Source organism: Electrona antarctica, assembly GCF_951216825.1.
Source record: "Electrona antarctica genome assembly, chromosome: 14".
NCBI classification, from domain to species: Eukaryota; Metazoa; Chordata; class Actinopteri; order Myctophiformes; family Myctophidae; genus Electrona; species Electrona antarctica.
The window spans coordinates 4,904,951-4,932,483 of NC_136795.1; the positions used below are offsets into that span (position 1 = coordinate 4,904,951).

The window sequence follows — 27,533 nt, forward strand, 5'->3', positions numbered from 1 at the left end:
TTCAATATTTTCAAAAACCTCAAAAATGGAGTTATGAGGTTTCCTCCCGACAGCAACGAAAATACACAATATGTGAAAAGAGGTACTTCTTTGGCCCACTGGCAGTGTACACAAGAAATGTGCCGCTAATCGGTCCGATGGATTGCAAGATTATCCACAAACAGAGGAGAATGCATTATAATTAAGGAGAATGCATTATAATTATACCCCCCCCCCCCCCCCCCCCCTTAACAAACAAAGCATACTGTCAAAATTCTCATTCTTGTTACAAGCATGTAAAGCTTATTTTTGCCACTAGATGACACCAAAGTGCAACATAAGTGGTATAATTCTAAAGCTGGGTCCCAAGCATAGACTGGTCCCAAGTAAAAAATAAATGTACTATCACTAATTCACTATCAATACTAACTGTAGATTACAAAGTAAAATTTAAAACCTAAATTGAAAAATACAGTTTGTTCTTTACGTCTTCAATAGTTTTATTTGGCTAAATAAGATGAATAACATACTTCACAGTCACAGAATGTATGAATTAGTCTTCTAACAGTTTGAGTATCTGAGAATCTGAGTTTGTGCATTAAATGTTAAAAAGGCAGATTTACAGGATTACATCCTGTATGCACATTGTACACGTTTATAATGTAAAATGTTTATGCATGAACGTGCATCTTCTGTATACTGCACATGCCTATCCAGTCACATGTTTGTATAAAATGTGTGCACAATGCACATGCATCTCTCTCTCTCTCTCTCTCTCTCTCTCTCTCTCTCTACAGCAGGTCCTGTTCCACCCAGACCACCTTCCTCTGCTCCTCCAATATTCTGTCCTTGATGGCCTTCAGAAGGTCTTCGGTTCCTGTCCAGGCGTCTGGCTCCACGCTGGCGTAGAGGCAGGGAACGCCCTCGAGCTCCTTCTCCTTCGACCGACAGAGCTTCAGAAACTCCTCCTCTGACTCCACGCGCAGAGGCAGCTTCCTGTGTGGACAGGAAACAGGAAGGAAGCGAGTTGCCGTGAGTTGTGGTCATGTGTGAAGGTTTAGGAACGTGACACCAAACCCTGAAGACACCATCATCACACCTTGCAGTATTGTTGTCCCTGCCAGAAAGGTTACACTCTTTAAATTCACTCTTCCTGCTGTTTTAATGTGTTTATCCTATGTATTTAAATAAAGGTTACACTCTTTAAATTCACTCTTCCTGCTGTTTTAATGTGTTTATCCTATGTATTTAAATAAAGGTTACACTCTTTAAATTCACTCTTCCTGCTGTTTTAATGTGTTTATCCTATGTATTTAAATAAAGGTTACACTCTTTAAATTCACTCTTCCTGCTGTTTTAATGTGTTCATCCTATGTATTTAAATAAAGGTTACACTCTTTAAATTCACTCTTCCTGCTGTTTTAATGTGTTTATCCTATGTATTTCTTTCTTTAAATTCACGCTTCCTGCTGTTTTAATGTGTTCATCCTATGTTTTTTTTTTTCTTCTTTCATTTATCCCACACTTTTGCAACCCATTCTTTCACCCAGTGTCAATTATCTAATGTAATCCTGGGCGCTACACTTCCTCTGTCAACCTGGGGGGGAGGGGGGGACTGTCCAAGCCGCTTCTTTTCACCTGACAGGGGAGAGTTTCCCCGGCCGGACGTAGCGTGTGGAAGGAACACGTTATTCCGACCAGTTCCTTTCCCCTCCATCAGGCGCCCTGGCTGACCAGGGGGAGGTAGTTTAGAGACCAGGATTACTGCATGTTTTTGTGAGGGTACCTACCCTAGGGAAATATTTATTAAAGGTACAACATTTCGACCCTTGTGGGTCTTCATCATACCCGACTCCACACAGAAAGGCCCTTTTGCCAACCCCGCCTCGGGTATGGGCACGCGGATGACGCGGAGGAGGGAACACGCCACACAGCGTCCCGAGCGGGAATCGAACCCAGGACCTTCTAGCTGTGAGGCGACAGCACTACCGACTGTGCCACCGTGCCCCCTATCCTATGTATTGTTTTAATATTGCCACATATAAATGAGTGGCAAATTCTGGCAATTAAACACATGTGCTGTTGTTATTGTTAACGTGTTATATGATCTGTTGTAATTATCTGGGGTTACACAATTTATAGTAGGGGTGGGCAACAAAAATCGGTTCAGTGATATATCACGATTTATTTAATGCCACACAAATCTATATCGAATCGCCAAGACTGACTGACGTTATCTGGCTGCATCCAAGTGTATGTATGATTGAACTTGTAATGGTCTATATTGTTTACAATTGTTTTAAAATGTTCTAGTATAGTATAATAAAAGCAAAGTCACTTTTATTTATTTAAGTACTTATAATCAGTGTTGGGCAGTAACGAGTTACTAGTAATATATTACTGTAATATTATTACTTTTCCCAGTAACAAGTAGTATAATGAATTACTCTGCCAAAAAAGTAATATTATTCCTATTTACTCCGCCAAAACACGCTGCGTTACTCGTTACAAATGAGCGTCATTTTTGTTCATATTTATGTACTCAGAGCAGCAAGTTGCTGCATGCGGAAAATAGAACAGATCTACAAGCTATCAACAGCTAACAACAGAGATGAATTGTAGCGTGTGGATCTGTTCTTTTAGAATGCGCCGCAGCCTGCGCACAGTTATGAGTCTGACATAGCATATTGGACCGATGCGCTGAGCAGTTCCACACAACAGAAAGATCAGAGACAGTGGTGGAACATACATGACATTTTCATGTCAAGGTCCAGGGTACCCCCCCCAAGAAGCAAAGATTTGAGTTAAAAACGTTCACTCTGAAAGAATATATTTTCTAAATTTGCGGCTCATGTTCGCGATTTTTCAAAAAATAGCAGATCTACAAGCTCGAAGCTCGTGCCACGTTATGAGCTTGTAGATCTGCTATTTTTCAATAGCTAAAGTATAACAATGCTTAACACCAAAAGGGGTTCCCGCCCAAAATGGGTTAAGCATGTGTTTAGAGATGCACGAGAATGTTAAGCTGACTGAAAATACGGATCCCTCCCCCCCCCCCCACACAAGCAAAACAACAGAGACTGTACTATTTTGTTTTATATCCTTGCAATTATTCAGTTTGGCTGATTGGAGACTTTTATTATTCCAATGAATTGGATTAAATTCTAAAAAGGAGCTGGCTAAACAGATTGTGTTCTTTTGCGGGTGGAACTGGTAGAAAAGTAATATAAAGTAATATGTAAATATATTACTCTTGATCCAAGTAATAAGTAATATAATATTATTACTTTTTCTAAGGAGTAACAAGTAATAAGTAACATATTACTCTCCTAAGTAATATTGCCCAACATGGCTTATATTTAAGAATCGCAATATAAATCAAATCGGCACCCCCTAGGTATCAATATCGTATCGAATCGGGAGGTAATTAAGTGAATCGTCCCACTCCTAATTTATAGTGTTCACATACAGTACCTTGCACGTGTCTTGTACTGCCTGTTCATGTTTGTAACTCTGAAGAGTGTGCAAGTGTGATTTGTAAGTACACTCACTGAGCTAAAAGAACAATATGATGATTTTACTGTGTACAGTAGAACGTGTTGCTTTCATGTACCGTAGCTTCTTCACATTCTTCTCGCAGATCTTGATGTAGATGATGATGGGGTAAATATCTCTCCTTAGAAGATCTTTGATGCAGCCAAGCTCAGCCTCCAGTAAACAGTGCTTGCCCTGTTCAAGGGAATACGTGACCAAGAACTTCATTTCAAAAGCTCTACATATTTCTGCAGCGAGGGGGGGGGGGAATAAAGTCCTCTATTAAACAGCTTCACACGGCAGCCATTTTTCTAAGAGTGAATTGGCCATTGTGTGAATATGGTCAATTTTGTAACATTTTGTAAGTGTAAAGGGCCTTGCAAACGTGAAGCGAGGAACGCAGGCGTTGTTGCCTGGATCAACACAGGTCTCCTCCAGGTCTGTTGAAGAGGGGCGCAATAGCGCAACAACACAATCGGGAAAAAAAAAAGAAGCTAAACAGAATCCAGGTCTGGTGAGTCACGGGCGTGTGCACACAAAAAAATTCACGGGACAGCGCTCACGTAAATACGCTTGCGTTGTCGCACCGCGACTTCTCCGAGCAAAAACACAGGTCTCATTGAAAATTAACTATAGGCGCGTTTTATCGCTCTCCGTTTACAAGGCCCTTAAGGGTCATGGTGACGGCTAATATTGTGTTTTTGTAGAAATTCAACATCAAGATTCATGCATGATGTGCATGTGTTTACTTATGTAAAGAGTGCATGCAGGCACACACGAGCGCATGCAGCCACGCACACACACACACACACACACACACACACACACACACACACACACACACACACACACACACACACACACACACACACACACACACACACACACACACACACACACACACACACACACACACACACACACACACACACACACACACACACACACACACACACACACACACACACACACACACACACACACACACACATACATACATACATACCTTGGCAGCCACAGCCTCAATGTTCTCTCGAGTGATGCATTCAAAAGTGGCCTGTTTCTCTCTGTAGTGGATAAATGGCTCAACGTTCTGCTTCAGATTAAACTCCTCCTTGGTTAGAATGTCTGTAGATGGAGGCACACAATGGAGACTTCTCATTAGAATGTCTGTAGATGGAGGCACACAATGGAGACTTCTCATTAGAATGTCTGTAGATGGAGGCACACAATGGAGACTTCTCATTAGAATGTCTGTAGATGGAGGCACACAATGGAGACTTCTCATTAGAATGTCTGTAGATGGAGGCACACAATGGAGACTTCTCAAATTCTGCCCCAACCAGACTCTACCCAACCCGATCCGACATTGTGCCAAACTATTATAGGGGGTGCAAATAGTTGGTTAGACATACTAACAGTGCGGCAGGCATTAGTCCTGCCCAACATGCGCTGCCGGTTACAACTAACCTGTGGCAGGTTAGAACTAACCTGTGGCTCCCGACATGTGTGTGACATGTGTGTGGCCACTAGTGACCACTAGTGACCACTAGTGGTCCCCTCTCCTCTTTCGATGGAGAGGGGAAGGGGGACTGGGCTATTTCCCCATCAATTTACATCTGTGCAGCTTTTCGTTGATTATGTTGGTTTGGCTACTGACAGCAGATGGAGGTATAGGAGACCTCAAAACAACAAAAATAAGCAAATAAATATATGTAGGCGGGCGGGTAGGCGGGCGGGTAAGGGACGTTGCGTTTACAATCAGTTGATGAAACGGGAGCGAACAAAACCATAGAGCATATACAGCCCCATGGTTTGGTTTTAGGAGGATAGACTATTCATATTTTCCCTGTCTTTTATAGTTGTGTATAGGCTACAATTCAATACATGATATACATGAGAGAACGTTGAACGACAGAGAGTGTCCTGTCCTACAACATTGCATGGGACATTCAAATTAAGTTGAATTAGTGATTCCTGAAGATCTCAGTGATCGAAACGTTGAATCTTAATAAACCAGTGGAGCCGAGTATCCTGACTATTCTTTCCTCCTGTATTGCAAACCGTTTGTCCAGCAACTGGGCTAGAGAGGATGTGCACGCACTATCACCTTAGCCAGAGAATAACTGTTGTTACATACAGTTGTCACAGTATTTCACATACCAAATATCTCCAGTGAACACCCTGGTTCACTGGAGATATTTGACTAAACAAACATTTTATGACAGAACTTTCACATGGATATGAAAGTTGAGGACCATATCTGACTCCCAAGTCAGATATGACTTCCATAGACTCCCATAAGTCTATGGAAGTGTTCTATGGCTCTGGTATGTGAAATACTGTAACAACTGTATGTAACAACAGAGACATGGTAGGGCTACTATCACCTATGTTTTAGAAACACCCCCCCCCCCATTTGAATGGTGCAGTCCAGGTCACCTGGGTATAAAAGGCAGTTAAAATCAGGGGAGTGCCAGTGGGAGAGTTGAGAGATGTTGTATATGAAGAGCAGCATGTGTTCAATAAATACACCTCTGGTTCAACTTGCAACCTACAGTACTACTTGGCTCTGTACTGTTTCCAGCCGCAAGTCAGGCATTCTCACACACACACACACGTACAATTTAGTCTGGCTTAGGGCCCAGTTGGGGCTGGGCCTTCATTTTCAGGTCTGTTGAGAACTCTACAACACACAACAGGACACGAGGCAGCACAGTTCAACTCGACACAACACAGCACGACTCAACATTGACAACAAAACTCAGCTTATATCATCCTGCCTTATATGACCCTGTGCTCCACAATACAAAGCAACACAATATGTTATTGTTCCATTTTAGTCAAGCCACAGTGTGTCTAAGTAGAGTGGGGGAGCTTTGTCTGGAGGAGAAAAGTATGTAAATGAATATTTCAGAGAAAGAATGAGATTCCAGTTCACATGGCTGTAAAATAATGCCTTATAAGGTGTGCCATGTCCCTTTAATTGGGGGAGCTTTGTCTGGAGGAGAAAAGTATGTAAATTAATATTTCAGAGAAAGAATGAGATTCCAGTTCACATGGCTGTAAGATAATGCCTTAAAAGGTGTGCCATGTCCATTTAATTCAGTGGTTCTCAAACCTGAAGACGCACAATATGGGTAATGAGTACTTTTACTTTTGGTGCTTTATAAAGGACAACTTTAGTTTTTTTCAATCAAGGTTCATGTTTAGGTTGTTATTAGAGAAAGTAAAATGTGAGTGTTATTTATTTTTTATTTTTTTATCCATTTGCTGCTTTCTTTCGTTTTAGCTGTTTTTTAGGTATTTTTGACAGGGGGGGTAGTGGCATTCGAACAAGTTTTTTTTTTAAATCTAGGGCGATTTCTTTATGGTTATTTACTATAGTCCTACTACAACGTAGACCCCAGGAAATTACATCTCTCCACAGTAGTTTCTTTCTTCTTCTGTGTGTCTGAACGAACACCTGGAACCTAGGGGCTTACTCAAGTGAATTTTGAATAACAAACTTTTACTTGTAACAGAATATATGTTGTATTGATACTTTAACTTAGTAAAACATTTGAGTACTTTTCCACTACTGACCACCACCCCCACCCCCATCATCATCACCATCACCCTCATCCACACCAATGATGTCACAGTGAAGTCACTATTTTTTGTTTTTATCAACTAGGCCATCTTTGTCTCTCTTGCGCGTTGCCTTCTCTCTGGTTACACTCCTTAACATTGACTACCTAAACTCGGACAATGGCTGACCTGAATCCCAATGGCACCTGCTTTCAATCCATCTTCATTGTCTTCTCTTAAGTCGTCTCTTCCTCTTGTCTGTCTTTGGATTCTGTTGTCAATTCAGCTCCTTCCTTCCTCCCTATTCTGTTCTGTTCTTTCCCAGTCTTGTCTTTTCTTTCTTTTTTTATCCCGATTTTGTAACCCGTTTTTTCACCCAGTGTCAATTATCTAATGCAGGTGTGCCCACACTTTTTGACTTGAGAGCGACTTTAAAAAAGCTCAACAAGGTCTACCCACCAAAAAGGTTACCTGAGGGGGCTTTGGAATTGTGGCGATGGCGTTACATATAAGACAAACGCACTTGGAATGGGAAATACAGGGGATTTTTTTTTTTAATTCTAATGTAATCCTGGGCTCTACTCTCCCTCTGGCAACCTGGGCAGAGCAACGGACTGACCTCATGCTTCCTTCAATGCATGAGGAGTCCAAGCCGCTTCTTTTCACCTGACAGTGGGGAGTTTCCCAGGTTGGACGACGTAGCACGTGGAAGGAACACGTTATTCCAACCAGTTCCTTTACCCCTCGCACTTTTTACACCCAACCTTTTGGGATACGAGTTTCCCAAAAGCCAGTTCCATTTGTACACAAATGGAACTACACACGTGGGGAAAAGTAGTCACATGTTGTAATGTAGTATTTGTACTTAGGTACAGTACTTAAGTAAATGTACTTAGTTACTTTACACCACTGGTACACACTCAGAGTTAAATGAACACTGAGGCCTGCACACAGCAACATCCACATGTATGGACACTGAGGCCTGCACACAGCAACATCCACATGTATGAACACTGAGGCCTGCACACAGCAACATCCACATGTATGAACACTGAGGCCTGCACACAGCAACATCCACATGTATGAACACTGAGGCAGCAACATCCACATGTATGGATGGACACTGAGGCCTGCACACAGCAACATCCACATGTATGAACACTGAGGCCTGCACACAGCAACATCCACATGTATGAACACTGAGGCAGCAACATCCACATGTATGAACACTGAGGCCTGCACACAGCAACATCCACATGTATGAACACTGAGGCCTGCACACAGCAACATCCACATGTATGGACACTGAGGCCTGCTCACAGCAACATGTATGAACACTGAGGCCTGCTCATAGCAACATCCACATGTATGAACACTGAGGCCTGCTCATAGCAACATCCACATGTATGAACACTGAGGCCTGCACACAGCAACATCCACATGTATGGACACTGAGGCCTGCACACAGCAACATCCACATGTATGTATGAACACTGAGGCCTGCACACAGCAACATCCACATGTATGAACACTGAGGCCTGCACACAGCAACATCCACATGTATGTATGAACACTGAGGACTGCACACAGCAACATCCACATGTATGAACACTGAGGCCTGCACTCAGCAACATCCACATGTATGAACACTGAGGCCTGCACACAGCAACATCCACATGTATGGACACTGAGGCCTGCACACAGCAACATCCACATGTATGGACACTGAGGCCTGCACACAGCAACATCCACATGTATGGACACTGAGGCCTGCACACAGCAACATCCACATGGATGAACACTGAGGCCTGCACACAGCAACATCCACATGTATGAACACTGAGGCCTGCACACAGCAACATCCACATGTATGGACACTGAGGCCTGCACACAGCAACATCCACATGTATGAACACTGAGGCCTGCACACAGCAACATCCACATGTATGAACACTGAGGCCTGCACACAGCAACATCCACATGTATGAACACTGAGGCAGCAACATCCACATGTATGAACACTGAAGCCTGCACTCCGCAACATCCACATGTATGAACACTGAGGCCTGCACACAGCAACATCCACATGTATGAACACTGAGGCCTGCACACAGCAACATCCACATGTATGGACACTGAGGCCTGCACACAGCAACATCCACATGTATGAACACTGAGGCCTGCACACAGCAACATCCACATGTATGAACACTGAGGCCTGCACACAGCAACATCCACATGTATGGACACTGAGGCCTGCACACAGCAACATCCACATGTATGAACACTGAGGCCTGCACACAGCAACATCCACATGTATGAACACTGAGGCCTGCACACAGCAACATCCACATGTATGAACACTGAGGCCTGCACACAGCAACATCCACATGTATGAACACTGAGGCCTGCACACAGCAACATCCACATGTATGAACACTGAGGCCTGCACACAGCAACATCCACATGTATGAACACTGAGGCCTGCACACAGCAACATCCACATGTATGAACACTGAGGCCTGCACACAGCAACATCCACATGTATGAACACTGAGGCCTGCACACAGCAACATCCACATGTATGCATATCATTATAGCCCTAGTCAAGCTTTCGCCACCTCATAGCTGCCAATGTTATTTTGCATGGCAGTGTTGTTGACCGTAGTCTTACCTTGCAACATGAAAACTCATGTCGGATAGTCGTCGATTGATTTCTCCCTCATTTCCCTGTATTTCTAGTTTATTTAAATAATGTCATGCAAATATGTCCAGTGCATAGCCTACTGCAGGCCTGGTAGACTAGATTTAGAAGACATTTTGTTGCTCTTGCTACTGAAACGATGGATTATTTATATGGAGAAATCCCGTCATTTAACACGCCAGACAGGGTAAGCTGTCCTCCTCCCCCATAGAGATCTATCCTCCCCCATAGAGATCTATGGGGGAGGAGGGGGAGGAGGCCAGCTTGCCCTGTCTCCTCGCTGCTAGCGTGCCTATTGGACAAGGAGGGGTTGGGGAGGGACTTAGCGAAGGGCTAATTGTTCACACATACTGTACAAACAACCACACAGTGCATGGCCCACAGTAGGGCATTCACTTCTAGTCATTTTTACTAGTTGACTAGTTGCCTAGTTTACTAGTCGACTAGTTGTTTAACTACCTATTATGTAAAAAATAAATAAAAAAAACAAAAATATTTGTACATTTAAAAACTATGTACATTGGTGACTATAACTATAATCTAACTGATCTTGAGGTCTACAAAATCGAGGAAAAAAAACAATCTTATCAACTAGTCAACTTGTACCAACAAGGTTGACTAGTGGATTTACTAGTCGACTAGTTGAATGGTGGACTAGTTGCTTACAGCCCTAGCCCACAGACCTGGTTTGCAGATGTTGAAGTCCATGGCTCCCCCCATGTTGAGTATCTTCTGGATGATGGTTTTGGCCATGGCGGCAGGGGTGAAAAGCACCGGTCTCTTCTTCTGGGTGCGTTGGGGGGTGACAGGACTGTATGGAATCAAACTGAGACAGCGGCTCACGGCGCTGTCGGGGTCTGCAGCGTCTGACCACACCACACACACACACACACACACACACACACACACACACACACACACACACACACACACACACACACACACACACACACACACACACACACACTTTAACCATTTATTTATGTCCACACAAAGGATATGCATACAAGGACACAAATATTATAGGTGCATTAGAGTTACATCTGCAAAATCATGGCATGTGTTTTCATGTTACAACAGGCATGTCACTCAGCACTCTATGGGTATAAGTAACAGCGTCTCCGCCATAATGACGGCTGCCAATTATAGCAGAGACACTACAATACTTTGCCAGCCTTTTTGCCTCCTTTTTGGGCATCCCAAGTTGTTGGAACCCTCTAACAACCAGTCTGTGGGTATGCCCTAGGCTGCCAAATGTAAAGTCTGCACCTATAGCCCAGCTCTGAGATGGTATGTAGAAGTGGTTGGTATTTTATGACCTTGGTCATAAAGGCTTCCTCTAGGCTGTGGTCAGTTACAAAATCACACGATTTTGTAACCCATTTTCTCACCCAGTGTCAATTATCTAACGTAATCCTGGGCTCTGCACTCCCTCTGCCAACCTGGGGAGAGCAACGGACTGACCTCATGCTTCTAAAAACGCCTTCTAAATACTGACCTACGTTTTCTGATTTTTTTAAAATATTTTTCATATTTAAAAAGATATATATTTTGCTATATAGCCTACCGTACATAGCAACAAGAACCCCAAAAGGGGTTCCTGTCCAGAAGGGGGTAAAATACCAAAAGGGGTTCCTGTCAAAAAGTTTGTCATTTTGTGACAGAGGAATGAAAATGATTTGTGTTTAACCCATTCAAGACGGGAACCCCTTTTGGTGTTTTAATCATTATGTTATACTTTAGCCATTGAGAAATCGTGACAATGTGGCGCACATCTTTGAATATGCTTTCACAGCGAACGTTTTTAACTCAAATCTTTGCTTCTGGGAGGTCTGGAACAACATATTTTCAGATGGGGGGTCAGCGGCCAATTACATAGAATTTTTGGGGTCCTTGACATGAAATAGTTTGAAAACCACTGACATAGAAATCATAGGTTTTTCAGAAAACTGTCATGATTTAGAAGACATTTTGTAGAATCTGGTCTCAGTCCTGAGTTAAATATTTTACCACATTTTTCTAGGTACAGATTATAAAGGCTTTGATTGATTGATTGATTGAAGAATTTATTAACAGTTTGCAGAATTACAGTACATTTCAAGCACAAACTCAATACAAAGGCTGTTAACTGTGAGTGGACGACCCAATTAAGCATTACACTTGTTTCCAATAGGGTCCACCATGTTCAAATCATCAAAACATTTAGAGACGTACAAATAGACACACTTCTATAGACAGAACAGGAATTCATCATAAAGGAGGTAAAAAGGGAAAATAAATATATACAGTGAGGGGAAAAAAGGGGGGGGGGGGGCGGGGGGGGGGGGGGATTCAGATTTTACGGGGGCCAGTTTCGAATTGCAGCCATCCGTAGGTGCCCTTTGAGAGCGGTTTTGAAGGCTCATTCATAGTCTGGATTTTCGGTGGTGAGGTGACCACTGGAGCTGAAATAACGTTGAGCGGTGGTGAGTAAAAACAGAGAGAAAGGCTGGGGTGGTGGCGGTGGTTTGCTCTTCACCGCGGCTCGTGACGTCATGTTGTAGTTCGGTGGTCACCTCACCACCGAAAATCCAGACTATGTATGAGCCTTAAGTGGTTTTAGCGTTCTTTCTGTCTCACCCTCTGGTCTGAGAGTCTCCAAACCTTGTCTGGGTAGAGACGTGTTTGCCGTGTTGATGATCCGCACGCGCTCACTGCTGTTCATTCTCTTGTACTTGTTATCCACCCTGCTGACAAACTACACACACACACACACACACACACACACACACACACACACACACACACACACACACACACACACACACACACACACACACACACACACACACACACACACACACACACACACACACACACACACACACACACACACACCTAAAATCAGGTACATTTCTTGCGTGTATGTATACTGTATGGATTAGGGGTAGGCAACCTTAGAGAGAGAGAGAGAGGGGGGGGGGGGGGGGGTGGAAGGGGGGGAGTTGCACCACTCAGTTCACACGGGTGTGATTTTTTTCTTATAACATAACATCATTTCTTTTTTTCTCAGAGGTGGTACTGCTTAATTTCCAAAAGGTGCAAAATGCAGACTTGTAAAAAGAAAAAAGGAATCCAATATATAAAATGTATACATTTGTTGATATATATATATTTTTACATGTCAGTTAACACCTGTAGGTCTATGCAAAACATCCTGCACATAATTCTACATGAATTCAAACTCCTAACTCTGACTGGCGGTAGGTGGAGGTTATTGCTCTGATGATCATCCACTCCTAACTCTGACTGGGGGTAGGTGGAGGTTATTGCTCTGATGATCATCCAATAATATCATCCTGATATGAAAAAAATATTTCTAAAGAAGAATAGGGATAGGTTATGTTTCTGGAGAATCAAATTCTATCGGAAATAGTTCAACTTAATGTTGATATGGCACACGGACTATCAAGAAAACATGGCACTTGTGTGTGTGTGTGTGTGTGTGTTACCTGTAGTATCTGTGTGATGAAGACACTGGCCCTGGACATGCGTGCGCTGGCTTTAGGATCTGCTACATGGCTGCTGTCCTCTGGCTGTAAGGAGTTCTGTCCAGACCAAAACAGGACGGGTCATGAACGTGTGCGTGTGTGCGTGTGTGTGTGCGTGTGTGTGTGTGTGTGTGTGCAAATAAAGCAGACACATGAGATCGGCGTTTGAGGAGAAGAGAACAGATCAAAGGATAGTTTTGTGACAGAATGTAACTGACTGTGAGGCTGCGATGACTTTCGCTCTCCTCTCGTCCTCCTCGATACAGCAACTTCTGGATCTTCACCAGAAGCAGCTGCTGGGCCCTGAACATGCATGCACGCACACACACACGGACGCACGCACGCACGCACCAAAACAAATACATTATTCACACCAGCAAAATGTCTCCATGCATCGTAATAACCAGTGTTGTTTTTGGCAGCAAATTTTGATTTTAGTTTTAGTAATTGGGCTCCATCTTGCGCCACCCTTATCCCTTATCCATAAACTTATTTGCCATTTTTTACTATTTTGAAAATCATTTTAAAATAGCCGATCTGCACCTACATATTGTGAGCTTGTAGATCAGTTATTTGAACTATTTTAAAAGGTTTTTTAAAATAGTAAAAAATAGCTTAGTTTTTATTTAGTTTAGATTTTTCGTCATAGTATTAGTCGACGAAAACAACACTGATAATACCTACCTACCTACCTACCTACCTACCTACCTACCTACCTACCTACCTGTGTAATGCAAGTGTAATGCTTTATGCCAGTTTATGGTGTCGTCCACAGTTTTTGTATTGACTTGTGTACTGTAATGTACTGTAATTCTGCAAAACTGTTTTGCCCATTTTGGGCGGGAACCCCTTTTGGTGTTTTAAGCATTATGTTACACTTTAGCAATTGAAAAATAGCAGATCTACAAGCTCATAGCGCGGCACCGAGTGCCGCGCTATGAGCTTGTAGGTCTGCTATTTTTGAAAAATCGTGAAAATGTGGCGCAAATTTGGAATATATATTCTTTCAGAGCGAACATTTTTCACTCAAATCTGAAAACTGTCATGATTTAGAAGACATTTGTAGAATTGAACTTAGGTATAAATGGGTTAATAAATACTTCAATCAATCAATCAATCAATCAATCAATCAATCAATCAATCGACCAATACCGTGCGTTGCTGGGCAGCGTGCCGCGGTCGGCCTGCAGGTCGGAGGCGGTGAAGGGGTCGACGGGGACACAGAGCCACTCCTGGCGGCCCTGGTGCCGCGTGTCCAGCACGTGAACCACGTCGTCACAGAGCACGCTCAGGGAGCAGCAGTCCGACTGGCCCGACACGTTGAGGTTGACCCGGATGTAGAAGGAGTCGCCGGACGCTACGGTGCCGTCCACCAAGTCCCTCTGGAGACGACGGTAGCCTGGGGGGGAGGGGGGTGCACACGCACAAATACAGTACACAAAGACATATGGGGCTCCATTTTCGTCACCGCTAATCCCCTTATCCCTAAACTTCTTTGCCTTTTTTATGTAATTTTTATTTTATTTTATATTTATAAAAACATTTTTGAATAGGCACAATGATGCAGTAGTGTTAGTAGAGGAGAGCTAGGCAAAAATGACAATTTGACCAAAAAGTGAGTTAGACAATTATGAGGCTATACAGTCATACATATACTGTATAATTTAAATGCATATAGATTAATCAAATATAGCTAGAAAGCAGACAGACAAATACACACAGATTCAATTGAACAGGTACAAGAGTTTAATAAAACAATGTCAATTAAAATGAATGTTAAGCTTACAGTCGTAGTTGGCTCGGTAGTGCAGCTGCACGGGTCCGGTGCAATGCGTCAGAGTCCAATGGACTTCTTCCTGAGTACTAGTGTCCAATGAAACGCTTTGGTTCTCCCCGCGTATGCACCCCTCCAGCTGGTCAGCCAATCACAGTGAAGGACAGGGGATTGAATCACAGGCAGTGTAACATTCACTAGCAATAGTATCCTGCACAAACCGACTGTAACAGTGGTGGAGTTCTTTGCAATCTAACCGCAGTAAATCTAAATGTTAACCACTTACAGTAAGCCCCATTTTTAAAATAGTGAAAATATCAGATCTACAAGCTCAGGCTTCTATTGTATAATGACATACCCAAACTAGGGAGTACAATATTTGCCTCTGAGATGTAGTGGAGTATTAGTAAAAAGTACCGGAAATTGGAAATATTATATAATATTATATAATAAGTAAAGTACAAATACCTCAAAATAGTACTACGGTACTTAAGCCATTCAGGCCAGGAACATCTTTTGATGTTTTAAGCATTATGTTATACTTAGACTATTGAAAAATCGTGAAAATGTGGCGCAAATCTTCTAATATATTTTCTTTCAGACCGAACGTTTTTAACTCAAATGTTTGCTTCTGGGGGGGAGGGGGGGGGGGGGGGGGGGGGCTCCCTGGAACAACATATTTTCAGACGGGGGTCGGCGGCCAATTACATATATTTTTGGGGGTCCTTGACGTGACAGGTTTTGAGAACGACTGACATAGAAACATGGGGAAACTCATGTTTCTACAAAGACATTTTGTAGAATCGTCCTCGGGTCTAAATGGGCTAATTCAGGGATGTCAAACTCAAATACACAGTGGGCCAAAATAAAGACATTGGTACAAGTCGAGGGCCGGACTGTGTTTCAACACACGGGCCATGAGGACGTCCCAGGCAAACAGCAAAAAAGTTAATGCATTTAAAACTGAAAATGCATTATTATTAAGCTCAGTTTCCTGTTCTATGATCCTCACCAAGCACTGCTTTCATAGTATGTGATATGTGCCAATGCACTCGCAGTGCATTGTCGGACTTGTAGTATTATGGTGGTCCGTGCAATATACCAGAGGGCCAGTTCTAATACAAATTAAATATCATTCCGCGGGCCAAAGATAATTCATTCTCGGGCCTGATTTGGCCCCCGGGCCTTGAGTTTGACATATATGGGCTAATTAAATGCTTTTTCCAGGCCAACTTGCTCACCAACAGGAGGTGATGTCCCTCGCGTAGCCCCGCCCGCTCGCTGCTGGAGCCTGGTTGGACGGATGCCACGAAGATGCCGCGGTCGTTGCCTCCCACCATGCTGATGTCCTTCAGCAGGCTGTCTCCCGCTAACGACAACACCTGGACCGGCTTCACCGTGGAGCTCACTCTGGAGAAGGAGGAGAGGGACGGGCGGAACGGCCTGCACGCACGGACACACACACACGCACACACACACACACACACACGCACGCACGCACGCACACACACACACACACACACACACACACACGCACGCACGCACGCACGCACGCGCACACACACACATGCACGCACACACGCACGCACGCGCACACACACACAAACACATACACACACACACACACGCAAAATACTTGATGTGAACGTTTTTAAGATAACAGATATTTAAGATAATAAATAATTATAATTAATAACGCACACACCCACGCACGTGCACACGCAAGCGCACACACACACGCATGCACACAAAATACTTGATGTGAACGTTTTTAAGATAACAGATATTTAAGATAATAAATAATTATAATTAATAACGCACACACCCACGCACGCACGCGCACACGCACGCACACAAAATACTTGATGTGAAGGTTTTTAAGATAACAGATATTTAAGATAATAAATCAGTAATGAATGATTTAATTGGGTTTTAGACACTGGACATTTGAACAAAGTAAAAACTTAACAGATTTTTGCCTTTAATTCTTTGTCATATTTAATAATTTATTCTTTGTAGTCATATTGAATAATGTATTCTTTGTAGTCATATTTAGTAATTTATTCTTTGTAGTCATATTGAATAATGTATTCTTTGTAGTCATATTTAATAATTTATTCTTTGTAGTCATATTGAATAATGTATTCTTTGTAGTCATATTGAATAATGTATTCTTTGTAGTCATATTTAATAATGTATTCTTTGTAGTCATATTGAATAATGTATTCTTTGTAGTCATATTTAATAATGTATTCTTTGTCATATTTAATAATGTATTCTTTGTAGTCATATTGAATAATGTATTCTTTGTAGTCATATTTAATAATTTATTCTTTGTCATATTTAATAATTTATTCTTTGTAGTCATATTGAATAATGTATTCTTTGTAGTCATATTTAATAATTTATTCTTTGTCATATTTAATAATTTATTCTTTGTAGTCATATTGAATAATGTATTCTTTGTAGTCATATTTAATAATTTATTCTTTGTAGTCATATTTAATATTGTATTCTTTGTAGTCATATTTAATAATTTATTCTTTGTAGTCATATTTAATAATGTATTCTTTGTAGTCATATTTAATAATTTATTCTTTGTAGTCATATTTAATAATTTATTCTTTGTAGTCATATTTAATATTTTATTCTTTGTAGTCATATTTAATAATTTTATATTTAAAATGAATTCGATTCGATACAACAATGGCCATTCGATACAATAAGTATTAATACCTTTAGTTTCTGCTGCTGGAATATAAGTGCATCTGGTCACGTTTCACTACTTGCAATATTCTAGTGGCTGGACCAGACATGGGCCTTCATGGCGGTCCACAGACACAGGGGCACCGCTGACTATTTGGTTGCGTGCAGTTGGTGCATGCGTTTAGTGCATGCGTTTAGTGCGTGCGTTTAGTTTGTGCGTTTAGTGCATGCGTTTAGTGCGTGCGTGCGTGCGTGCGTGCGTGTACCTCTCCAGTGAGAGCTTCCTGAAGATGTTGTTGACCTGCTCAAGGTCGTAGGTGTCCATCCCCTCCGACTGATGAGAGGACGAGGACGAGTGGACAGACGGAGGACCCTCGTTCTCTGACAGACAGACAGACAGACAGACAGACAGACAGACAGACAGACAGGCGGAGGTAAGTCAACGGGCAGAAAGACAGACAGAAATATAGGGAAAACATGCACCGTAAATGCACAGTTCTGGTCTAGTGTGTTAAAAAAAAACAGCTCTTACCAAACTCCAGTTCCATGTTGTCACTATCAAAGTCTGAAAGGCTGGAAGAGACCAAAAACGTCAACGTTTCATCACACAAATCATACTAACAGTACGTTTTAACAGCGGGAGGCCAACGGCGAGCATCGCTTGAATTTCATTGGCTATCGCCCACTATCGCCGGGCGACGTCGCCCAAAAGATGAATTATTTTTATGTTTTCTGCCGACGTTCCTCCGCCCACTTTTCGACCATCGCCTGCTATCGCCTCTATCGTCAGTAGTCGCCGGGTCCCATTGACAAATAATGCACTTCCGGAAAATTCGTCTGGCTGTCGCCCGCTGTTAAAACGTAGTGTAAAGGTTCTGTCGCCCGCTGTTAAAACGTAGTGTAAAGGTTCTGTCGCCCGCTGTTAAAACGTAGTGTAAAGGTTCTGTCGCCCGCTGTTAAAACGTAGTGTAAACATTCTGTCGCCCACTGTTAAAACGTAGTGTAAACGTTCTGTCGCCCGCTGTTAAAACGTAGTGTAAAGGTTCTGTCGCCCGCTGTTAAAACGTAGTGTAAACATTCTGTCGCCCACTGTTAAAACGTAGTGTAAACGTTCTGTCGCCCGCTGTTAAAACGTAGTGTAAACGTTCTGTCGCCCGCTGTTAAAACGTAGTGTAAAGGTTCTGTCGCCCGCTGTTAAAACGTAGTGTAAACGTTCTGTCGCCCGCTGTTAAAACGTAGTGTAAAGGTTCTGTCGCCCGCTGTTAAAACGTAGTGTAAACGTTCTGTCGCCCGCTGTTAAAACGTAGTGTAAAGGTTCTGTCGCCCGCTGTTAAAACGTAGTGTAAACGTTCTGTCGCCCGCTGTTAAAACGTAGTGTAAACGTTCTGTCGCCCGCTGTTAAAACGTAGTGTAAAGGTTCTGTCGCCCGCTGTTAAAACGTAGTGTAAACATTCTGTCGCCCGCTGTTAAAACGTAGTGTAAACATTCTGTCGCCCGCTGTTAAAACGTAGTGTAAACGTTCTGTCGCCCGCTGTTAAAACGTAGTGTAAAGGTTCTGTCGCCCGCTGTTAAAACGTAGTGTAAACGTTGTCGCCCGCTGTTAAAATGTAGTGTAAACGTTCTGTCGCCCTGCTGTTAAAACGTAGTGTAAAGGTTCTGTCGCCCGCTGTTAAAACGTAGTGTAAACGCTCTGTCGCCCGCTGTTAAAACGTAGTGTAAACGCTCTGTCGCCCGCTGTTAAAACGTAGTGTAAACGCTCTGTCGCCCACTGTTAAAACGTAGTGTAAACGTTCTGTCGCCCGCTGTTAAAACGTAGTGTAAAGGTTCTGTCGCCCGCTGTTAAAACGTAGTGTAAACGTTCTGTCGCCCGCTGTTAAAACGTAGTGTAAAGGTTCTGTCGCCCGCTGTTAAAACGTAGTGTAAACGTTCTGTCGCCCGCTGTTAAAACGTAGTGTAAACGTTCTGTCGCCCGCTGTTAAAACGTAGTGTAAAGGTTCTGTCGCCCGCTGTTAAAACGTAGTGTAAACATTCTGTCGCCCGCTGTTAAAACGTAGTGTAAACATTCTGTCGCCCGCTGTTAAAACGTAGTGTAAACGTTCTGTCGCCCGCTGTTAAAACGTAGTGTAAAGGTTCTGTCGCCCGCTGTTAAAACGTAGTGTAAACGTTGTCGCCCGCTGTTAAAATGTAGTGTAAACGTTCTGTCGCCCTGCTGTTAAAACGTAGTGTAAAGGTTCTGTCGCCCGCTGTTAAAACGTAGTGTAAACGCTCTGTCGCCCGCTGTTAAAACGTAGTGTAAACGCTCTGTCGCCCGCTGTTAAAACGTAGTGTAAACGCTCTGTCGCCCACTGTTAAAACGTAGTGTAAACGTTCTGTCGCCCGCTGTTAAAACGTAGTGTAAACGCTCTGTCGCCCGCTGTTAAAACGTAGTGTAAACGCTCTGTCGCCCGCTGTTAAAACGTAGTGTAAACGTTCTGTCGCCCGCTGTTAAAACGTAGTGTAAACGTTCTGTCGCCCGCTGTTAAAACGTAGTGTAAAGGTTCTGTCGCCCGCTGTTAAAACGTAGTGTAAACGTTCTGTCGCCCGCTGTTAAAACGTAGTGTAAAGGTTCTGTCGCCCGCTGTTAAAACGTAGTGTAAACGTTCTGTCGCCCGCTGTTAAAACGTAGTGTAAACGTTGTCGCCCGCTGTTAAAACGTAGTGTAAACGTTCTGTCGCCCACTGTTAAAACGTAGTGTAAACGTTCTGTCGCCCGCTGTTAAAACGTAGTGTAAAGGTTCTGTCGCCCGCTGTTAAAACGTAGTGTAAAGGTTGTCGCCCGCTGTTAAAACGTAGTGTAAACGTTCTGTCGCCCTGCTGTTAAAACGTAGTGTAAAGGTTCTGTCGCCCGCTGTTAAAACGTAGTGTAAACATTCTGTCGCCCTGCTGTTAAAACGTAGTGTAAAGGTTCTGTCGCCCTGCTGTTAAAACGTAGTGTAAACGCTCTGTCGCCCGCTGTTAAAACGTAGTGTAAACGCTCTGTCGCCCGCTGTTAAAACGTAGTGTAAACGCTCTGTCGCCCGCTGTTAAAACGTAGTGTAAACGTTCTGTCGCCCGCTGTTAAAACGTAGTGTAAACGCTCTGTCGCCCGCTGTTAAAAGTTAGTGTAAACGTTGTCGCCCGCTGTTAAAACGTAGTGTAAACTTTCTGTCGCCCGCTGTTAAAACGTAGTGTAAACGCTCTGTCGCCCGCTGTTAAAACGTAGTGTAAACGTTGTCGCCCGCTGTTAAAACGTAGTGTAAACGTTCTGTCGCCCTGCTGTTAAAACGTAGTGTAAAGGTTCTGTCGCCCGCTGTTAAAACGTAGTGTAAACGCTCTGTCGCCCGCTGTTAAAACGTAGTGTAAACGCTCTGTCGCCCGCTGTTAAAACGTAGTGTAAACGTTCTGTCGCCCGCTGTTAAAACGTAGTGTAAACGCTCTGTCGCCCGCTGTTAAAACTTAGTGTAAACGTTGTCGCCCGCTGTTAAAACGTAGTGTAAACTTTCTGTCGCCCGCTGTTAAAACGTAGTGTAAACGCTCTGTCGCCCGCTGTTAAAACGTAGTGTAAACGTTCTGTCGCCTGCTGTTAAAACGTAGTGTAAACGTTGTCGCCTGCTGTTAAAACGTAGTGTAAACGTTCTGTCGCCTGCTGTTAAAACGTAGTGTAAACGTTGTCGCCTGCTGTTAAAACGTAGTGTAAACGTTCTGTCGCCCGCTGTTAAAACGTAGTGTAAAGGTTCTGTCGCCCGCTGTTAAAACGTAGTGTAAAGGTTCTGTCGCCCGCTGTTAAAACGTAGTGTAAACGTTCTGTCGCCCGCTGTTAAAACGTAGTGTAAACGTTGTCGCCCGCTGTTAAAACGTAGTGTAAACGTTCTGTCGCCCTGCTGTTAAAACGTAGTGTAAAGGTTCTGTCGCCCGCTGTTAAAACGTAGTGTAAACGCTCTGTTCGCCGCTGTTAAAACGTAGTGTAAACGCTCTGTCGCCCGCTGTTAAAACGTAGTGTAAACGTTCTGTCGCCCGCTGTTAAAACGTAGTGTAAACGCTCTGTCGCCCGCTGTTAAAACGTAGTGTAAACGTTCTGTCGCCCGCTGTTAAAACGTAGTGTAAACGCTCTGTCGCCCGCTGTTAAAACGTAGTGTAAACGTTCTGTCGCCCGCTGTTAAAACGTAGTGTAAACTTTCTGTCGCCCGCTGTTAAAACGTAGTGTAAACGCTCTGTCGCCCGCTGTTAAAACGTAGTGTAAACGTTCTGTCGCCCGCTGTTAAAACGTAGTGTAAACGTTCTCATTCCAGGGAATTTCAAAACAACGCACTGATAAATGTTCTAAAGCCACTGAGAGAATAGATTAAAGGGCCACTTCACCTCTTTTGCAACCAGAGCTTATTTTAATGATGTTTAGGACACAAGAAACACTTTCCTGGTGTTTTTATGTGTGTAATATGTTTTTTCTTTTTTTTTTTATAAAAAATTATATATTTTTTATTCATGACGCCATGTTCATGACCAAAAACCCATCCTGAAAATGTGGTCTCACTTCCTTCCTGGACTACAAAGTCACACCTCCATGCAGCCTCCTCCCTCTCCACAAGGAGGGGAAGTGCACTAAAGCATTATGGGCATTGTAGGAATTCAGCAGTCCAGTCAAACCCAAGGTTTGTCAAACACACAGACACATTATTCTTCTGGCTATACGGGTGCAAATTTCAAATTGTGCTACTGTTGTCTACTACAACGAATACTATTAACACCATGGAAGCCCGGGGCGGAGATCTCCGTCAAGTTCAAGGTCAAGTGCCCAAGCCGGAGATTGATAAATAGGACGGAGATTAATGATATCAAAACCGATCGCTTCGCTCCACAGCCTAGGAGCGCTTGTTGCCCAATCCGATCACGTGTCAAACAGTGACGCGTCATCGAAAATGTTCCCTGTGTTTGACGGCCTTCCGCGGTCCAGTCGCTAGTCGCGATAGATTTATTATTACCTCCCGTTGTTGTCGATCGACTCTAGAGTGGTGTGGCTATTGTTAGCTGCTACACAGACATGCACACCAACTTCCGGTGCGCCGGTAAAAGTGGTCCGGGCGCTATAAATGATGGGCACATGGATTAAATGGATTAAATAGTTCCGGGCAAGCAAGGTGTTAACATTGAGTGATTTCCTGCGGTGAAATGTCCATTTAACCCTGACAGGCAGAGCACAGAACAGTTGTTCTTTATGTGTGTACAGAGCCAGACATTTACCTGCGGACTAGGAAGTCATGTTCTCTCTCTCTCTCTCTGCGGTACAGTGAGGCTTTCTCTGGCGGTTCGGCGAGCATGGACTGGATGCTGTCATTACGACAACGCACCTGGACATGAAATTGTTGTGTGAAAAGTGTAAAAAGAAAAAGAAAAAAAGAGCTACACAAATATATATATAAGCATAATAATGGAGCTGTTAAACGTGTGGTGTGTGTACAGTTCATCTGGTGGGATATATGACGTGTTGAGGAGCTCACCATGTAGTCCCTGTTGGACAGTTCTACCAGAGGCGAGGGGGAGGAGGAGGAGGAGGGGGGGAGGAGGGGGGGAGCGGAGGACAGTGGGTGGTGGTGGGTGGGAGTAGGGGAGGGCAGGGGGGAAGGGGGGCAGATGTTGTTGTTGTTGTTGACGTGAGACTTGGATGTGTTGTGGTCCTCCGAAGCTTCTCCTCCACTCACTGACAACGCTGCAAGGCGGAGAAGCACAGGACAAAATGTATTATTACACAGTCACATATACACATATTATTACAGTCACACATACATGCTAGACCAGGGGTTCTCAACGTTTTTGGCCGGGGACCCCCGGAAATGCTTTGGCAATGTCTCGGGACCCCCGCCCCGCCCCCTCCCGACCCCCAATATTGACTGCTACAATAACCTTAAACCATTTTGGGCGGGAACCCCTTTTGGTGTTTTAAGCATTGTTATAATTTAGCTATTGAAAAATAGCAGATCTACAAGCTCATAGCGCGCCACCGAGTGGCGCGCTACGAGCTTGTAGGTCTGCTATTTTTGAAAAATCGTGAAAATAATTTTTTTTTTTTTTTTATAATTTGGGGACCCCCTAAAATAATTTGGCGACCCCCCCGAGGGGTCGCGACCCACGGGTTGAGAACCCCTGTGCTAGACGCTACAGTCAAATCAATGAGTGTTCATTACCCCATTCAGGATGGGGAACCCCTTTTGGTGTTTTAAGCATTATGTTATACTTTAGCTGTTGAGATGTAAGCTATTTGTGTAGCTTACATCTCACTGAGAATAAACTTTAGCTGTGAAAAATAGCAGATCTACAAGCTCATGGCGCGGCACTCGGTGCCGCACCATGAGCTTGTAGTCAAAATAGTCAAACGTGTGTCAATGTTGAAAAGTGTGGTAGTCCCTCCAAAAACACATTATTATCGCCAAACCAAACTCTGTTTTGAACCATTAACTACAAATGATTAAAAAATAAAAAGAGAGTCTCATTGAAAACATAACAAATAAACAATAGATAATGCTCTAACTGCATACGCACAGCCTTTGAATTGTACATACAGGATGCTACTAGTATCAGAGTGTTTGAATGCACGGTACGGTGTTATTATATTTACAGTATTAGCGGTGGATCAGTGTGTCACCTGCGTGTGGAAGGACCTCAGAGTAGACCGGCAGATCCAGGACTTTGGGAGCAGAGACTGGAGACTTCACTCTGTCCCTGATCTGAACAACACAACACAACACACAAGTAGAGAGAGTCCAGTGACTTAGTGCATTAGGGGCTCCATTTTCGTCGCCGCCGTTACCCGCGACACGGCCCGCAAGTCAGTCGCTGCCCGGAAATTACGAGTGTAGGAGCTTGCTCTGTCCCTTAATGGTATTTTGGTCCAGCGTCACCCACTATCTATTATGCCCACACCGGTATTTGCGCCTAGAGGTGTGGTCATGGGCGTGTTGGCACGCTTTCCCCTAAATTGCTATTTTGGTCACACACATTTGGGAAGGCGCATAGTGGAGTTTAAAAGCACCCGTAAAGCCGGAATGCCAAATTAGTTTGGTATATCGGCGCGCCCTGCGCGCCTGTAATGGAGATGTCCGCGGAGTCAGGCTGCGTCATATCTCCTTATTCTCCTACGCATCTCTTTGTAATTTTCCTATAATCAGCCTGCCACTTCCTTGTGTCCATACTTGTATAGTCAATGAAGTTATTTGGCTTGTGCCAGGCATTGTGCAGCTTGCGCGATTCCATTTGCTCGTTCAGTTTCATCACTCCAAATGGGGTTTGGGACTTCAAGGCAGCAACACATCACTCTTCCATGGGCTATGACTCTGAGCATAGACCGTAAAGCTATGACTCTGAGCATAGACCTAAGGCTATGACTCTGAGCATAGACCGTAAGGCTATGACTCTGAGCATAGACCGTAAGGCTATGACTCTGAGCATAGACCTAAGGCTATGACTCTGAGCATAGACCGTAAGGCTATGACTCTGAGCATAGACCGTAAGGCTATGACTCTGAGCATAGACCGTAAGGCTATGACTCTGAGCATAGACCGTAAGGCTATGACTCTGAGCATAGACCGTAAGGCTATGACTCTGAGCATAGACCGTAAGGCTATGAAGCAATAAAGCACTGGGGGGGAACACCCCTTCCCCACTGCTAAATCCCCAAATAGTGTATTTAGAATGCTCGAACGAAAATGGAGCCCTAAGAGTCTGCCCCTTAAACTATAAAATCCTCCCTCCAGTATTTATTTTTATTTTTTTACGCTTGTCAGCCGTTTAACGTTTATCAGTGTCGACATTTGAAGCTCGTCTTCAAAATGGCGTTTGGCTTAAGTGATAATATCCCGACCCCATCATCTTGGAGGGACGGTCGATCACGCTGTGACAGGCTGGCTGGTTGTCAAATCTTGGGGGATTTCGTTTAATTCATTCCCATGTTATTTTAGAGGTGGAGGAGAGCAATCTTCCACAAATCTATGCGTCGCTGTACTCGCTTTTGTGTTCAATTTCATTTGACATTGGCCTTTGTGAAAATCAACCAAGACAAATAAGATGAAAGAATGGATGCGAGTGTGTGCGTCTTTGTGTGTGTGTGTGTGTGTGTGTGTTTTAGGGCTGACCAGGTTGGGTCTGCGCCTGAGGCGTGGCGGCTCTTCGGCCAGGAAGAAGGACTGTGGCGAGTCATCGCTGGAGCATTCCGATTGGCCCTGGGAAGGTTTAAACTCCTCCCCCTGACATATAATGGTCGGGGGCAGGTCCCTCGGCAAACTCTGAAAAACAAAAACACAACCGATTGAGAGACGGACAACAATCTGCACCATTCTGGTCCCAGTACACCAGTGTTGTTTTCGGCAGCAAATTTCAATTTGAGTTTAGTTTAGTCATAGTCTTTGGAATTAAACTTAATTTCGTTTTTGTCAATTCTAGTCATCTGGAATGTCTTAGTGTTAGTCTAGTTTTAGACTGTTTTTATACTTGCTGAAAATAGCCGATCTACAAGCTCACAACGTGTCGCAGCGCGACGTGTTGTGAGCTTGTAGATCAGCTATTTTCAGCATGCAACCAGGTGTAAAATGACATACTGGATCTCTTGTCCACTAGTCCCTTCCTAACATTTTAGTCTCGTTTTTTTTTGACGAAATTGCCAATATATTTAGTCATAGCTTAGTTTTCATTTGGTTTCCATTTAGTTTTCGTCAGTGAAAAAAGGTAGTCGACGAACATTTTTCGGCATAGTTTTAGTCGACGAAATAAACACTGCTGTACACAGACCTACTGACTCTGCAAACTAAACGGATATCGTTTAATATATTCGACAAATGGCTGCTATATTTTACATTTTAATCATTTTAGTTTAGTTTAGTTTAGTTTAGCTTTTTACATCAAAAGCGAAATATTTAGTTTTGTACCTACTATACTTACTGTACTACAGGCAGCTCTGCTAATATGTGTCCTTATTCTAGTAGGCCATAACTGTACTTTTTATTTCTTTAAAAAACAAAACAAATTTACAATGTCAACAAAGCCCCATTGAAATTAATTGAATTGGCAGGGGGGAGGTGGGGGAGAGGGGAAAAGTAGAACAGATGTGGACTGAGAGTGAGAGAGAGAGAGAAATATATAAATAAGGAAATGGCCTCTTCCAGCTCAATCTTTTACATTTGTGTCCAGACAGTTGTCCTTGCACAGGCGTCGTAGCCGTGACTCCAGCGTCACCAACTTCCCCTCTTTGCGTACGATCTCGATGTTGAGCTCGTCGCTCTTCTCCTCCAGCTCTCGGATCAGTTTGCGGTACTTGTCCTTATCCACCAGACACTGAGAGAAATGATGCTGGGCCTCGTCCCTGGACTTGAACGCCTGCACACACACATTATAAAGAAGCAGATCAGCTGGGGGTTTTTTTTGGCGAGTTGGTGATAGGGGGATTGGGAAAAGGATAAATTGGCGATCCCCACACACTCATTAAGAGAGAGAGGAGAGCTGCGTACTGTTACTTGGAAATAAAGAACGTGTTACGTCGTCCGTCAGTCTGGGAACGACCCCCACTCCAACGCAACGCAAGCAGCGGTCCTCGCTACCCCTGGCGACCTTTGGCAGCAGAGAGCAAGAAGGCTTTTCCTCCTCCGCTCCGCTCCACCCCCTCTTTCTGAAAGAGGATGACCGGCTGCTTGAGTTGTAAACGTCGTAACATAGCATTTAATCCATTTTAGCCTGAC

General features: G+C 43.6%; 1 protein-coding gene across 1 annotated transcript in view; it reads right to left on the reverse strand.

Annotated features, from left to right (window-relative positions):
* Nucleotides 1-330: 330 nt before the first annotated feature.
* Nucleotides 331-27,533, reverse strand: part of card11 (caspase recruitment domain family, member 11) — a 62,383-nt gene continuing 35,180 nt past the window's right edge. Inside the window, exons 9-25 of the mRNA XM_079521511.1 lie at nucleotides 26,977-27,174; nucleotides 25,938-26,087; nucleotides 24,452-24,533; nucleotides 23,310-23,518; nucleotides 23,053-23,159; nucleotides 18,330-18,370; nucleotides 18,064-18,178; nucleotides 16,333-16,534; nucleotides 15,104-15,230; nucleotides 14,470-14,716; nucleotides 13,536-13,620; nucleotides 13,279-13,374; nucleotides 12,407-12,524; nucleotides 10,471-10,653; nucleotides 4,520-4,641; nucleotides 3,593-3,708; nucleotides 331-975 (exon numbers count right to left, since the gene is read on the reverse strand). Coding sequence (XP_079377637.1) covers nucleotides 771-975; nucleotides 3,593-3,708; nucleotides 4,520-4,641; nucleotides 10,471-10,653; nucleotides 12,407-12,524; nucleotides 13,279-13,374; nucleotides 13,536-13,620; nucleotides 14,470-14,716; nucleotides 15,104-15,230; nucleotides 16,333-16,534; nucleotides 18,064-18,178; nucleotides 18,330-18,370; nucleotides 23,053-23,159; nucleotides 23,310-23,518; nucleotides 24,452-24,533; nucleotides 25,938-26,087; nucleotides 26,977-27,174 — 2,403 coding nt within the window. The 3' untranslated portion in view covers nucleotides 331-770. The remainder of the gene's footprint in view (nucleotides 976-3,592; nucleotides 3,709-4,519; nucleotides 4,642-10,470; nucleotides 10,654-12,406; nucleotides 12,525-13,278; nucleotides 13,375-13,535; nucleotides 13,621-14,469; nucleotides 14,717-15,103; nucleotides 15,231-16,332; nucleotides 16,535-18,063; nucleotides 18,179-18,329; nucleotides 18,371-23,052; nucleotides 23,160-23,309; nucleotides 23,519-24,451; nucleotides 24,534-25,937; nucleotides 26,088-26,976; nucleotides 27,175-27,533) is intronic.